The following is a 16885-nucleotide window of genomic DNA, read 5'->3' as shown; positions in this document are numbered from 1 at the left end:
CGGATTAACGAGGACACAATACAAGCTTTCTAATGGCCTTTGCAGTTCATGGCTTCATCAAAATTAATGATGCAATAGATATTTTATGGTAAATCTACGTAGCAAAGTGCATATCTTAAAACTTTATTTCATCTTTGCCCAGAGAAAGAAAGGTATGTCAAACCTTCTCTGAGTTACATGAAGAGACAACAGATACTTTGCTATTCTGAAAGCAGATCACAGAGAAATACAAACTCCCTTTCGCTATTCTAACAACCATTACACTACTTCAATCCGGTCCTACTCGTAAAGTCTTGTGTCACTTTTTGTCAACTTTTCCCCAGCTCTGATTGAGAACATGGCGACATACATATTGCATCAATCACACTGACTTATTATTAAGAAGTCCGTTCTTGTTCGAGAATAACTGAGCAGGGGCTCAGTAGAAGTTTGACAAAGTAGGACTGTTTTGTCACAGTTAGCCTTCTGTGTTTGTGTTTCATATTAAGCTTTTCTATAATCTAATAAAGATACATCGCAGAGGCTTTGTTTACAATATTAACGCAGAATTGTTAGTGTGAAAAATAGTTCAAAAGACATGATTTACATTTTCCAAAGCCAGGCTCTGTCTGATTCATGTTACGAGTGAAGCTGCAGAAACATAGTTAATGTTTCAATTTGAATTACAATGATGTTCGGCTGATTTCAGTGAATTATGTATTTTCAGAGACTGCTATTTAGTTTCATACATTTTTGTTGTTTTTTTTAAATAAAGGTCTTACCTTCATTAGATATTTGGGAGACTGAGTATGCCACATGTCGACGAGTAACATGGAAATAAAGGAAGAGAGAAGTGTATAGAGAAGAAGTAAAAGAGTGAAATTCACCTTTAAGGAGGATTCCATTGGAAATCATAATGTGACTTCTTTAAAACTATTAAATAATGAAGATTTTTCAATTCTATTAAAATCAGGTCATAAAAACATTATGATTTGATCAAATACTCCCCCTTAAATAAAGTAAAATACATAAAGTTTATTCCAGAAAAGAAATAGTTTTTTGAGACTATGATATGAAGACATCTCCACTGATGCTCCTAAATCAATTACTATGAAATATTGTCCATGGGGACGTACTTATTTGTGATGATCATGTGATTTATGAGACTCAAAAATACAAAAATAGTACATTGTACAATACTTTACTGCCCACTGACAACAAAACAACAATAGTTAATAAGACGGAGAGACTGCGTTTATGTCATAGGCAGTAAATGCCAGATGGTGATCACCACGAGCAAGACAGCAAACATAACAGGGTAGTCAATTAATGTGGTTATGCTTCACAGCACAGGCTTTTACTGAGTTTCTTATGGTGTGACGCCTGTGAGCAACAAATAAACAATATGCGCTCAGATGTGATGATTTGTGCTGCAGGAGCACAAGCCTCACCTTGCTACGTCCTGAGCTGAGCTGCGGCGGCAGAGATCTAGAGGCCGCAGTGACCCTGGCCCTGGACGTCGCAAGATTTCCTGTTAAAAAAAAAAGAAAAAAGAAAACCAAACCACAGCACACTCATGAAGAAGAAAGGCGAAGGTTTATTTAACTCTTAAAGAAGGTCTGAGCTATTAAATACTGACTTACAGCAATCACTTTGGGGTGAGATTCATTTTCAACATACAAGATAAAAGAAAATCAAAGTGAACAACTACACTACAATATTAACTGTAACGTTCATACTGCAGCACAATATAAAAGACAGTTCAGTAAGAGCCTAAATCTGAGCTGAATCCCATGGACTCAGGAGTGCAGCTGTGTGCACAGCAGTCCAACAGCCCCACACGCAGCGGAAAGGATATGAACATAGCATATGCAAGACAGTCTGAACATTTCAAAGTTTCTGCACAAGATGTCCAAATGTTTTCTCTGGCTATATCTTCAGAGGCTAAACTGTGATTAATAGCAGTGAAAGAAGCCTTTGAAGCAGGATTGGTGACATCAAAGTCCTAATCCATGGGTGGCAGGATTTTTATAATGAGTGGGAAGTATCTTAACACATTTCAAAGGGTTTACTCCATGAATAAACAATAGCTGCACAGATGTGCCACACACACCTTTAGAAAAATACGTCTGCAGACACAGGAGGCAGCATTACCCAAGCAGCCGTGTATGGCAAGGAGGAAAACCTTTGTAAGTTTTTTAAGATAAAGTGAAGTGACAGGCCAACAATTGTTCTAGATTTTTTTTTTTTTTTTTACTGCACACCGACGAACTTCTGAAATGCAAATATGTAGACGACTTCTGCTATATGATTTCAATACTCATGTCAGTTGGTAAAGACAGTCTGACAGTGAGCCAAAAAACTTAAACACTGGATAAGAGCCTGGCTTTCTCGAAGGAGTATGCACCATCAAGTGTGTATTAGCGGCATCAGTCAAACACTAGAGAGATCAGAATCAATTTATGATGGATTAATTAGGAGCCAGACCACTTCTAACTTTAGAGAAAGAACGTCATATTTGAGCCAAGGTTTTGCACCAAGCCAAAGCAAAGTGGTGTCTTATGGGACAAACGCACAGACACGCACACATGTTAATGTGTGCGCAAAAAAACATATGCACACTGTGCTGTAGTGGAAAAAACACCCCAAACATATGATGTGAGTGCACTTCAAAAGAGTCTTTAAAGATAGTAGTGCTGCTGCTTTGAGCATCTGACAGTTATCTACTAATATTTATCTACTCATTTCTTCGGCTATTAATGCACTTTGCATTTGGCAAACAAACTAATTTCTAAACACTTTGTCACAGTAAAATACGCATGTTTCCATTTGTTGATTTTTTTTTTTTGGAAAAGTAACCACAGGTACATAATTGGAATCTCAAACAGAAGAAAGAAAAGTGTAAAATATGTTAACATTTCTCATTATGTTTAGGATCATGGGGACAATTTTACAATCTCAAAGAGCCCTTTGGCACAATCCACACACACACACAAAGAAAAAAACAAAACACACACACATATATGATCTTTGAGAACAGGAGCTGCTAAACTGTGTCGGGTATATTACCAGCACACAGGCAGTGAGGGCCCTGCTCCAATTAGCCCAGAGTAAAGCTGGATGGATTAATTGGAGTGGGTCTTGTGCAAATGAAGCGCACTCTCTCCTCTCCCCATTAGTGCTGCTGGGCCAGATCATCTGAGCACATTTGTCATGATGAATTAGCGGCTGCGAGTGGAACGGGCTCGTGGAGTGTCACTGTGCTTTCACGCCTCTCACTTCCATGACACCATCAAGGGGAGATGAAGGGGCTGCGCCGCAATGAGAGAAACTATGACAGTTGTACCTAAGCCTTGCAAATGGACACTCACTTCTTTCTTCGTGTATTCCTTGGTGGGTTGTATTAATTCATTCTTCTAGCAGGCTTCATATCCCCTCCTGACTAGATGATTAGAGCATGGGTTAATAGTCAGTATCCTCAAAGATTTGTGCCTCATGAGACATGAAACCAAGGGAACACCTGTGATGTCCGGCCTGAAAGCAAACCTTCTAATTCAGACAGAATGGGGAACCTAGCTAATGATGTGGATAATAATTATGCAAATACAAAGATGTGCAAGAAAAAAAAAAAGATTTGTTCTTTGATAGTGAATTCAGTTAAAAGAAAAAAAAAAACTATGTGAATGAATAATGAATAAAAAAAAAAAAAGAGCAGGTGAGGGCAATATTTCCCATCAGGTCATCCAGTCTTGAGAAACAGGCGGTGGAGAAGTGTCCCACTGGTCGTTTCTGCTTTCACGCATGTTGCTCTTGGCATAGACTTCCAGGACAAACACAGAGAGAGGCAGAGTGGTGTGTGTGTGTGTGTGGGGGGGGGGGGGGGGGGGGGGGGGGGCAGAGAGAGAAAAAGCCTTCCTTGGCATCTGTGCGTTCACTTTGAAAATTAAGCCCAGCAAGAATCTTGTAGGAAAAAAAAAAGCTCAAGCTGGCAGTTGTATTGGGGTTCTATTGACAAGAATAGTCAATGTGCTTGGGATTAAAAAGCAATCCCGCGTTCAATATGACACCTCCCTACATGCTTTTATGAGTGCCAGTGTGCGCCTTGTACTTCAGAAGCTGTGGATCGAGCTGTCGACACAGGGGACAATCAAAGCTGTAAGAGAGAGCAGCCTTCCCAAGCTGAGTGAGCAGAGGCTTGCTGGATATCTCTGCCGCTCTCCCGCTCTCTTTTTGAAAACATGTGATCTAGAAACTCAACTCAGCAACCAAGCAAATGAGATTAAAGCACCCATAACCCCCGTCACCCTCCCCATCCTCCATAACCACCACCGTTTATGCCTAGAGATGGCTCCGGGGGCTGTTGATTTAAATGCCATCCACTACTGTCAGAGCAGATCAATCATAGAAAGCATGGTGTAATTGGCTTTTAGTGACACAACACAGTGTTGCATTTATCAAAGAATGTTGCACCATGTGACTTAGAGCTGGCTCCTTGCTATTGATGTGCGGGACCGTCAGAAATCCTACTGCTGACTCAAAACATTCTCCAATACCACGATTAGGAGAGAAATTGAACAAAAGTATTACTCAGTGAGCGAGTCTCTCTTGTGTGGAAGTCTGGTGAAAGACTGTGGCATCTGCCCACTGGGATAAAAAAAACAAAAAAACAAAAAAACAAAAAACGCTTCTAGTGGGAGAGAACAAAGAGCCAAACGTGTCATATCGATGGGAGAAGCCTGTCATATCTACACAGGAGCATCTCCTAACATGAAGGGAGACAGAGGGCGATGCAGACGGTGGGAGAACTGCAACTGTGGCTCCATGTGAAGATATAAAACCAATATATAAACTGTTGAACATGTATGATAGATTTGACCCTCAGATACTGTCTCATAGGAGAATATTAATATATGAGCTTGTTTCATTCACTTGTAATTGTAAAATACAAACAAAACCTTCCTAAAGAATGAAAATAAGGACATACACCTTATGAGTCCTAAGACTGTCAGCACTGAGTGTGGGTTTATCTAACATGTTTAATATGTAAAATCTAATGTGCTGAAGAACTAACAACCCAAGTGTCAGACACACAGATATCTGAAAAGCAGTGAAATAGAGGTATGAAGGTATGAAATGGTAGCATAAAATGGAAATACAATATAATCAGTAAATGTACTTTAAATGTGTATTTACCTACTTAAATACATATGTACACCACTTCCCACCACTAAAGACAAATATACAGTAAAGCCACACTGACTTGTCTTCCTTAATGAAACTGATTAAAATCATGGCTCTCCACTTTTTTATGGTTTTATGATGACTTTTCAAAGCACTGATTAACTATCATGGGAACAGCATAAAAACACACAATCTCAGGGAGGATTTTTTGAGCCTGATAACATTTTTTTTTTTTCATGTGGTTTCAATTGGTAAGATGTTAAATTAAATCCCCTCCTGAAAGTGATCTTCTTACTAAAATTAGAACAAATATCCTTTCCATACACACATGTGGCAATAAGTCAGACTTTAAAGCAATAGATTTCTGCATATAAAACTCAACCTACATTTTGTCAGTGATAATGTTTAAAAACGTGAATATTTCAAATGTTTGGCGCATGTATACCAATAATTCATAATGGTAACATTCCCACATACTGTGTAGTATAGATTATCCAGTGTTAAAAGCCCAGGTAAATGCTGCATATAAAAAAATAAAACATGCAGGGAATATACATCAGCACTGCTATATCTGTGAAGTTTTATTCACTGCAGGGAAGCACATCGCTCCATTTTCATCGTGCCCTGACGAAGGCTGGCACTGTCGAGTTGCAGTGTTGATGTGCAGATGTGCTGTGCTACAAGCAGCAGGGCCAGGCAGCCCTGTGGCTACACAGACACACACAGAGAGACCAACAGTGTAACCGCAGGCTGCCCAGGCCCCGGTAGGCCCGACTGAGCTCAGCCAATTCAAACACTGTGATCCTCCTGATCTGGGAAAAGGCCCCGGCTCTGAGGAATTTGTCCATGCAAATACGTCCCATTTCCTCTGACAAAACACCACCACATGGCCAAGCACTAAGGACCCACATTCTACAGGACTCAAGTGGCCTCACTATTCACCGCCTAGGAGCTTTTACTTTCTGGGGCCTTCCTAGTTTCCTACTGTTCTCCAAACATGAACTGCACCCACTAATCAGACGCTCACATTCTCAATGTGGTGTGTGGAAAAAAAGACAAGTTCTTTCTAAAAGGAAAGGAGAAGGGAAACTACAAAGAACAATTCAGAGGAAGTGTTTCTGTTTTCTGCAGCTTGATATGCAGCAGAAACATTAACATTCATGGCATGTGCAGTTTGACATCCAAGATCCATATTTTTCTTCCATTACAGCACCAGACTGCAGGTCTACAAGGGTGTCCCCTAGTGGTGACACAGTGAGGAGACCCAGAGTGCATCACCACCCTAGTGTAAAACAGATTTTCATCAGATCCCCCCCGATAATGGTAATTTCACAGATAACAGTGAATTTATAATGCGAAGTGAAATGCAAATTAAATCCCCTCACAAATTTTACCCTGAAGATTAGATTTACAATTTTCTTATGCTGTACTGTATCTCACTTTAAACAGCACTCAATCATGTCCAGAAGACTGTTGTGCTAGAGCAGAGTGTCTCATAGCTTTTATCTAATGAGATGATCTGCAGTTTCACAAAACTGCAATGAGAGATTTGGACCTCCAACTCCTAAGAATTAACAGAGACAGCAGTGCGTTCACTTCTAAATTAACATGCAAAAAAAATAAAATAAAAAAATCTAAACACCTACTGCAAAGCTTTAGAAAAGCTTTAAAGAGCAAATACTCAAACTGCACAACACACCGGCAGTTTATTTGTTTGATAAATCATCACATTAACATTTTCCATCAGTCTGAACAGCAGGACGGACTAAAGTGCAGGGGAATAAAAGGAAATGAAGAAGCTTTTAGACCTAACTGACACTATGTCGGCAGCAGTAAACATTACAGCGCATCTTAGTTTCTATTCAGTGCTTTTGTGCACTGAAATGAAGTGCTCACTGGATGTGTTTTTATTGTGTACTCCTTTGAAGCCTTTAATTGCAGAAAGGAAGTGGCTGAAGGCTCCCTTGTGGACAACCTGCAACTGCAGTTTACAGACACATCACACAGATTTCCACTGAGTCTTAGCTAGGGTGCCTTTTGTGAATTGAAGCTCCTGCTAATGCTACTGGGAGTGAAAGCAGGCATTTACAGGTCCCTAAAAAAAAGTGAATCACATAATGTGGCTTAGCTGAAATAAAGTAGGAAGTGGGAAACTGATAATTTAACACACCTATTAGCATTTCAGCTAAGTCAAGTGACCAGAAGGCCTCAGCTGCAGCTAATGACGGGCACATTACTACCTTCATTTAACCAACAGAAAAGAGGTGGGAAGAGATGCTTTTGTGTTCTCTAAATACTGTTTCTTCATCCCCTGGGTATTTAGAAACCTTATCATAAAAATATCCCACTGCACCCACAATCTGAAGATAGCATTCAGCAGTGGGAAACCAAGAGGGACAGCTTAGTGAAAATAAAAACAGAGCGCCGTGCAGAGAGCTGAGCCTCTCAAGAGATAATGGAGACTGCAGATTTATCCGAGAACGGCACACAGAGGCTTGAAATGAAGGGGGACCAGGAGATGCCTGGGACCCGCGTCTTTAAGAAACCCACTTACCTGAACATTTATGGAAGCAGTAGACACTGGCGCAATTCATAGAGTAATACAGTCAGAACCTGGCATTGTTAACAATAGTTTGTTTCCAAGAAAAGTTTTCATTTCCATTTCCATTGTGGTTTTCAGCAGAATAATACTCCTGTTAGTGTCAGTGGCTGAGATGTTCTAAAATGCAATTTTTTTTCATTGAGGCCTAAAGAAGAATACCTGTTTTGGTCAAGGGGCTGGAAAACAGCTGCTGCAGAAGTTTGTTCTCTGATGTTCTCAGCACCACAACTATGTCTGCAGGAAGTGTGTCCCGGTTTTTCTCCAAAAATCCATTCACACTGTACATGACCTGTGGAAGTAAACATATAGTAAATAGTCTAAATAATCTAATCTAGTCTAATATTCATGGATATTTTTTTTCATTACCTCTTGCACAGAGCTGAAATAAACATGACATTTTTTTTTTTTATGCCAGTTATATATGTATAGATATATCATGATGTGACGTGGTCAAAATCATATACAAAAGCATTAAACTGATGTTCATTGCAGTGGGCGTCTTGGCAAAACACACTGTGACACATCACAGTAGGAACAAACAGGCAGAAATAAAAACATGAATGATAGTTTAATTCAGTTTCAAGGTCCTGGTGTCCATGATGGCTCACAATCACAATCTCATGAAGAACAGAAACAATGTCTGCTAAAAAAAAAAAAAAAAAAAGGCCTCTGAACTGTGTCCAACTGTTAAACATCATAGTAAAAAGAAACACTGCTGTAAAACCAAAGACTGATTCATACCTTTCCAGCATAATGCTGTATTCCAAAACAAAGCTCCATACGTTTTGGTATCCAGAAATACTTGTAGCGCAAATTGTCCTCAAATTTATCTGCAAACAAGAAATGAAAAAGAAAAAAAAATGTATTTAAGATGCAAAAGAATCCTTTGCACAAAACTATGTGGAAGGTGCATTCAAAGATGATGTTGAACTCTGACCTCGTACACTCTAATTAATTTTCATCGACCGTTTGATGTCTGAGCACGTTGCAGGTGTAGCTGCAGTCTTACCCACTAAGGTCTGATCAGTGGCCTGAGGGAAACGGCTCTCTTCATCCAGCAGGGACAGCAGACCCATGGGCTTCTGCAGGAACATGTCCAGGATCGGCCTGTTGTCCTCGTACACCACCAGACTGGCATCCACTCCCTCGCTCTGATATTCCATCTAATTAAAACCAGTGAATGTAGAACAATCTAGTTAATGATTTTTCTAAATGACCCAATTAAACAATCTGGGCTGAATATGATTTGTGTATGTGTGGGGAAAAACAGTTTCTAATCAACAAAACCAAACAGCTGCAATAGGCTGTGTGTCTATGGCTGAAGTTTACAGCATGAGAGAGTCTTTTACTGAATGCATAAAACAGCAACTAAACTAACAAATAGAGCCACTTTCTTATTCATAATTTATTTCAATTTGCAAATAACCCAGAGTCATATCATATTATTGCATCTATTTAATTTCAGATCAAAAAGTTGTTTTAAATATATATTTTACTAATAAAGTGGAACCAATAGATCTAAACCCTCCTCATGTTTAAGTCATTAACTCAGAATAATAAGTTTCTGTGTACAGTGAGACTGAAGACATCTACACCATAGGAAAATCCTTTTCCACTAAGCACAGGGACAGCTGGCATTTCCATGTGGAAGGGAAACTATTGAATGAGCCTGGAGCTCTACTTTCAATAATTATTACTGTAATTAATGCGTAAGGGGGTAAATGTTGGTTTTCAATAACTGTCTGGGTCCTGCAAAGTGCTGAAAAATGCATTTCATCATGTCTTATACTGAGCCTAATCCTGCCTCAATAAATGATTCTGTTGACTAATTTGTAGGGTATTCTTCTTAGGATAACTGTGTTGCTATATGTATTTTAATGCAGACTGCAGTGAGTTTGCATGCAACCAAACATTATATATACATGTTTGTCTTTCCTTTTAGAAAGACAGTTGCAGAGTTAACACAGGCTAAAAGGCATTATGGCAGAATGGTTCTTGATTAATGTCTGCTCATTTCCATCAAGGAAAATAAAGACTTCTCCTCACACTTCAGGGTAAACAACTTCATTAAATCAATTAAGAGTAATTTGATGGTGCACAACAGAATAAACAATCCTTTACACATCACAGCTCGGCTACAAGCAAAATGTTCATGTTGACAGCATCTCTGCCCTGACGGATGTGACACAAATAATATTAAAACAACTGATTTCTATAGCTGGGGTTTTTTTTTGTTCAATGCATTTGAATACAATATCTTCAGCATGATGTATTTGCATGACCATATGATTAATAAACTCTTTCTGTTTGTCAAACTCACCTGTTCGAGGGCAAATATGTGCTGGTTGAAGTAAAACTGGATCTGCTCATTCGCAATGTTGATGCACAGTTGTTCAAAAGAGTTCTTTTTGAAATTTTCAAATCCAAAGATGTCCAGGATTCCCACATTCATGCCGCTCTCTGCGGCACTTCAAAGGAGAAAAAAGGGGACAAACAAACTTAATTCTTCTAAGTAACGGAACAAGCAAATCCCTCGCAGCCGCATTAATTGATAAAACTTTAATGATAATCCAAGTTCAACCCAAATACAGTCTGGTCTGGACGGCCTAGTCTGATGAGAAATCATAAACATCATCTTTCAAAAAGTCAAAGCTTTTTAAATGGTTTTATTTCAGTCTCTATCGATTCAACCTCAAGTCATTTTCAATATCTGCACAGCCAATATGCTTTTCTACAACACAGCATCAAGACTTAAACACACTGCGTTTTATACTCAGTGCTTGGAGCTGCTGCTTTTCATGATCAGCCATTATCCACTGTATTTAGAGGTCACCTTTAGCCTGTGCTAGTGGGTTATTAATGGCAATAAGAAAAGGGCAAAGATGACTGGAACGTAGACAGGAACTCTGGCTTTTGTACATCTCTGAGACGACTCCTTGACAGTCAATGCTCATATTTATGAAGGAATTCTTTTGGATCAATGAACAGCCTCTTTGCAGTCTCTCTGAAGTCTTTTAATCATCTGAACATTATTTTCTCTGCACGCAACTCAGTATCAAAAATTTATTAAAACTTTTTTTCCTCCCATTTCACTTGTCTTGTGCTTTTCCATTGATATTCTCCTCTGCATGTTTGCATCTACCTCTACAGACTTCCACAAAGGTCATCAGAGCTTTGCAGAAACTCTGCGTGATCGCATGAGACGACTGACGAAGAGAAGTAACACTGGACGTCCACACAGATGTTCATCACCAGCACACACTCACCAGGTGCTCACGTCAGGCTGCAGCAGGGAGTTGATGCGGTTGACTATCCAGCTAAAGAGCCGTCCATACAAGGCCTTGGACATGGCGTCTCGGACGTCTGTGGCTTTGTCCACGGTGTTGGTGCGGATAATGGTCTCGCCTCTGGTGACCACACACTGAGAGGTCAGCGCCTCCTGGAGCTCCTCGGGGCCAATGCTGAGGAGGGATGCAGCTGAGAAAAAAGAAAACTGTTAATCAGTTTGATAACCAAGATCAGACCTCCCTTAATCATCATAAAAACAAATGAAATGAGATTTGATTGATTTGTTTATTTTGTGTGATGTGCAGGCTTACAAAACACATATACTAAATTAAAATGTTACACAAAAAATAAAATTACATAAACTATCACAAAAGTTCTCTACAGTGTTTTCTCTTTTCTCTAAGTTTTCTCTAAGATAAAATGTACAACAGAAAGGATGCCTTCTGAAAACACTCCAAGGCATTTAAAATCACCCACCAAGACAAACTGCAGACTTGATTTCATCACTCAAGGAGTGAAACATTAAAAAAAAAAAAAAAAAGGCATCTTTTTTTAAAAACCTCACCTAAAGCACATAAACTCTTTCATCTTCCTAGAGACTATGAAAACTCTACATATTTTGATGGTTAAAATAAGAGTACCACTAACATGTAACATATCTCACCGTTCTCTAAGGCCTCTGAGTTAGGCACTTCACTCTTATCGGTCTGATGCTGGGATGTAATGGCAGCAAATTCAATATTGCCTGTGTTCAAAATGGCTGAGAGAATTCGGTACACAGAGTTCACTTCCTAAAAAATAGAAGAAATAATCCAAATAATATAGCACTGGATAGATCTTTGACTAAAAGCTGTGTAGTATGTTCTGTTGATAATTGAAATACCTCTTCAGTGAAGCCAATGTTTCGGAAACAGTCCTGAATTGCGTCAAACTGTTCTTTGTACAGTTTGCTGGAGACAATGTCTTGCATAACTTTGCTGTGTTGACTGTCAATGTACCTGCAGATACACATGACGACTGTCAACGTCAGTTTGCACAACAGAAAATCAAAGATGGCACATGCAGCACTAACCTGGGAGGTGTCCTGTCCGGTAACCTGTAAGGCTTCAGCTTGTCTTGGTGGTAAAGCCCAGCATATATGTAATAAAATATGTGGAAGTTTTTCTCTCCTCTGAAAGGAAACAGACTAGTCAGAAGTACAACAAGGCAAACCCAGTGAGAACAAGGAAGAGCGTCACATACGTGGCCTGTTTGATGACCCTCGACTTCTCCAGCAGGTACTCTGATATCTTGGCCCCAATGACCGCTCCGGTTGATGTGAACTTCATCTCCAGGTACTTCCCAAAGCGGCTGGAGTTGTCATTGATAGCTGTGCAGGCATTTCCGAAAGCCTCAACAAGCGGGTTCACCTGCAGTATCTTTTCACGTAGTGTTCGGTTGTTTGCCTAAAAAAAACATTTGGATTATATTTAATAAACTATTCTATAAATATATATTTTAAAATTCTATTTCATAAACTATGGAATAATCAAGATTGTATGCAATACTATCATCTTTAGTGACCAACGCTGTCATACCTTTCCCAGGAATGTAAGATGTTGAACAATCAGATGAGCGCTCTCTGTTTTCCCAGCACCACTCTCTCCGCTGATGATGATACACTAAAGCAAAAGGGAAGACATCCAGTGTCTAAAACATCAAGCCAAGCATCATTTACATTACATTCATAAGCTTGGATATATCCAGTAATCTAGTTATTTTTCTGTAGAATACCTGGTCTTTGCAGAATGTCACCATGCCCTGGTAGGCTGCATCTGCAGTAGCAAAGATGTGTGGGGGGTTGTCAGACCGCTTTACACCATGGTATAGCTTTGAGAACTAAGAGCAGATACATAAAATGTATAATTTTTGGTCCTTAAACATCACCACAGGGAAAAAAATATTAACAGATCAAATAATTTCCACATAGATTTTGAGCTCCCACATATTGAAAAGATTAGATATCTGGTAATAGTAAATACTAATTTAAAGAGAGTGAAAAATAAAATTGTGAAAAAACGCAAACAAATTATATACTATGTTGTTAAACGTATGAAGAAAAAAAAAAAAAAAACTACAGAGCTAGAGTGTTCTAGGGTCGATCATTTATCATTCATTAATCAGTTACATTGTGATTTGGGAAACCATTGGGAACATTTCAGAGAGTGGTCGATAACCAACCTGGGGAGAGTAGATGCTGAGATTCTGGAAAGGATTGAGAGCAATGAGGATGTCACCGACATAAGTATAAACCTGCAGATCTTCATACCTCTTCTGAAGATGGCTGATGATCGTCTCCTGCAGACAAGACACACATGGTGTAGCATAGCAGCACATAGCATCAAAACCCTTGGATCCTGGACCGATCAATGCACAATGAGATAAACACATTAAATCTTACTTCATCTAAGAACTCCAGGTTTACCAGATCATCATCCAGACAGCTCTCTATTATGAGGGTTTTACGAGTATTGATCCGCTCATGCCTGTATGAAGCCAAGCACATAGTAATGCATTAGAAAGCAGTAAAGTTAGCAACAAATGAGAAACAGCAGTTTCACTGACTAGATACTAAGACCCAGTCACTTCCAAGGTTTGTGTGAAGCCCTTAACGTTCTCCCAGAGGACAGATCTCCCATTAACAGAGGCCGTGATTGCACTTCATCTGTGTTTTGACCTATCACTCTTCAATGAGCCCCAGTGGGTAGAGGGCAACACAGAGCCAGCTGGCTCCGGGGGATGCAGAAACCCTCAAGGGACAGCACAGTGTGTGTGAAAGAAAGAAAAGGGGCTGTATGTATGTGAGTGTCAATGGCTTTATGTGCCTATAAATACAGAATATACATAGTAGACTATGTATGTAATGTACAGTGGATAACCAGCCTTGTCTATGGAATTTAAATGATAAGGTTTTGCTGTTGTGCTGCCATTAATACCCAGCAGGCTGCATCAGCTGTTTATAACCCATAAGTACATTTATGTCTAAAGCCTACTAGCTCATTTCAAATTGGTCAATTAGTTCATCAATAAATACTCTGTCTAAATCTGTTGCTAGAAAACATGCAGGGCTGTCTAGTGTAAAGCTGTCAATTATTTCACAGAGAGGAAGTCACCCCAGCACCACAATCTGCAGCATGTCTGACAAAAAACAGTTCAGTTGTAGATCCAGCTGATCATCGATTGTAGCTACAGGAGTGACTTTATTTTATCTGCATATATGCCTTTTATAGACATATTTATATAGTTTTGGTAACATAACCAATGCTATTTAGTAATTTAGGCTGATGTTATTTGAAAAAATTGTAAAAAAAAAAAAACTATATTGTTATGAAACAGTATTAAAGTTACTGGGTCTACATAAATATTTAATCATCTGTGTGTAAGAAATATTTAGCTTGTCTGGTGTAACCCATTTAGTTATGCATAAGTCTCTAGCTACAACATTTAGATTATAACTATCTGAATTTACTGGGTTGGGTTTTCAGAGCACAAAGTGTGTTTTAATTCATGGTTGACAACTGTCCCAAAGAAATGCACAGTGCTACATTTACTAAAACAGTGCCAAAGCAGTTTTGTGATTATTATTAAATGAAAGTGTATACTTCTGACGAGAGCTTAACAATTTATGTCATCTCGAGAAATATTCAGGCTGAAACTGACAAAGTAGCAAAAGATGTACTAACAAAAAGTTGATTTTGGCTTTTCATGGTATTTGTTGACAATAATTAACCCCAGTCCTTGTGCTTCAATGATGCAAAGTTGTTGCAATATCAATAAAATATATCATTCACAAGCTTAAGGCGAGGAATTGTTTCTGTATCTGCCTGTGTATTTTGTATTTTTCTGAATATGGTGGAATTTCTCAATATAAAGTGAATACTTTTCATCATGTCCCTTTAGAGAAAGACTTGAGACCTCTCGCCTCTACCTCTCTCCTGCTTTGAAGTAAATCACACTATTCCACCTACGGCTGCTACTTTTAAGTTCTGTATGTCTTTATTCTTATCTGGAGTCATTGTGCGCTGATCTGTGGCATGAGAGACTAAACCAGGCGAGCCCAGTTCTCGCCCTACAAGCTCCTAATCCCATTATCCACTTTCACTGTGGACAGGAATTCAGGATCAGACTCAGGCAACGACTCTGCACGCTCTCAGAAGTAAACAGAACTGGCACAACATCAAGTCAAGGGCAGGTTCAGCGAACTCCTTTGTAATGAAGATTTTCATTGGCAAGATCAGCATTTCTCCAGTGAATAACGGGAGACTTTCTGTGCTGTCGTTCTCTGACACGAGGACAACTATGTGACCCATTTATCATACATCCATTTATTTTAGGATAAAGTTTCCCTTTGTATGTATCTGTATTTGCTATAATTATGTGCTTTGTACTAAGGCCTCTCCATCAGGTGGTTGACACATCCACTGTCCTAAACAGGATTTTTTTTAGTCTAAGGTTCGTCAGCACAATCACTCCTTCTGAATTAGTCACACTTCTCTAACTTCTCTTTAATCACATACTGTAAGGTCCATTACTGGGCTCATCATCGTTTCTGTTCTCGAGTTTAAGAAGATGAGACCCTGCCCCCTACTGGAGAGAAGAAATATCAACACTCACTAAGTGCCTGTCTGGACCAGCACAAATAATGACAGCACACAAATGACGTAATAAGTTTTGTCATTAAGCACATTATGTCTTCTGTAAGACCATTTAAAAAAAAAAAAAAAAAAAAAAACATTTCAGGAGACTTACTTGGTTTTATTCTTACAGCCCACGTCTTGCTGCTCCTGGATGAGAGCAGCTAACTGCTGACTGAGTGCCACATCTTTGCCGTGGGCCTGCTTGATGAAGGGATGCTCCAGGAGGTGGGTCACAGACGGACGTGCCTCAAAATCCTTTATCAGACACCTTTGCAAACACAAAAATAACACAGTTACTTCATCTTCAAACTGCCAGTAAATAAACAGAAGAAACTGTCAGACAGACAAAGCCTCCGTCATTATCATTTACCAATCTTCAATCCAAACTAAACAGAAAAGTGTGTAATCACCTGAACATTTTGGAAAGCTGATTTTGTCCGGATCCGCTCTGACAGACACACCAGAGGAGATATCCTTGCAAGCACGTTTAAGTCTGCGTCTCAAGTCTGTCGTTCTCTGTCCACATGTACTACATGGTCACTATCACCATGGCCCCGAGTCCAAAACAAGCCCTGCTATGCCGAAGCACCAAGTCCTATCTCTGAAGCACAGTATTTACCAATCGATGATGTCACTTTGTGACAATGGTCAGCACCTGCACTTCAGCATCAGTTTGCTACTGATACAAATGCTCTCAAAATATTGGCTGTGACAACACTACACACAAAACCTGGTACACATTTGGCTTTCATTTAATGGCTTTGACATAAGTGACAAATCTATAAAAATAAAAGACCTTAAAGCATGCACATCAACTATTTTTTATTTACTTCCTTTACTTATTTGCACCGTCATTTATTTACTTAGAGTGTCTGAATGTATGTGGATGTGTTGCAATGCCAACAACCGCAGGCAGAGACAAGATAGGGACAAAGCACTGATCTAATTCTTACTACCCAATCTACACTGAAATTCTGTTCGTTCATCAGTTTGTTCAGCTCTGAAAGTTAATTCCATGATTTCATTAGCATCAGGACATTAAGCAGAGGTTGCTGCTATTAGCGAGGCTGTGCTGTTGGGATGCTGAACGTCAGACCACTTTGTCACCGCAGTCGGCTCTTTGGCTGCACAAATGTAGACACTGGTGATGGATTTATTA

The 16885-nt window shown here is 39.3% G+C and overlaps 1 protein-coding gene across 3 annotated transcripts in view; it reads right to left on the bottom strand.

Annotated features, from left to right (window-relative positions):
* myo3b (myosin IIIB) overlaps positions 1-16885 on the bottom strand; it is a 58314-nt gene that overhangs the window by 24034 nt on the left and 17395 nt on the right. The window contains exons 10-25 of one of the 3 annotated variants that reach the window (XM_026296515.1): positions 15839-15994; positions 13491-13575; positions 13271-13387; positions 12824-12928; positions 12628-12711; positions 12293-12495; positions 12123-12221; positions 11934-12048; positions 11715-11841; positions 11029-11239; positions 10083-10230; positions 8772-8925; positions 8504-8592; positions 7922-8051; positions 1431-1510; positions 762-782 (exon numbers count right to left, since the gene is read on the bottom strand). In XM_026296515.1, coding sequence (XP_026152300.1) covers positions 762-782; positions 1431-1510; positions 7922-8051; positions 8504-8592; positions 8772-8925; positions 10083-10230; positions 11029-11239; positions 11715-11841; positions 11934-12048; positions 12123-12221; positions 12293-12495; positions 12628-12711; positions 12824-12928; positions 13271-13387; positions 13491-13575; positions 15839-15994 — 1924 coding nt within the window. Of the gene's footprint in view, positions 1-761; positions 783-1430; positions 1511-7921; positions 8052-8503; positions 8593-8771; positions 8926-10082; positions 10231-11028; positions 11240-11714; positions 11842-11933; positions 12049-12122; positions 12222-12292; positions 12496-12627; positions 12712-12823; positions 12929-13270; positions 13388-13490; positions 13576-15838; positions 15995-16885 lie in introns of those variants that run through there. The other 2 variants (XM_033324997.1, XR_004463017.1) reach the window with 2 other exon arrangements.

Source organism: Mastacembelus armatus, chromosome 21 (assembly GCF_900324485.2).
Source record: "Mastacembelus armatus chromosome 21, fMasArm1.2, whole genome shotgun sequence".
NCBI classification, from domain to species: Eukaryota; Metazoa; Chordata; class Actinopteri; order Synbranchiformes; family Mastacembelidae; genus Mastacembelus; species Mastacembelus armatus.
This window is presented reverse-complemented; position numbering and strand designations above follow the sequence as displayed.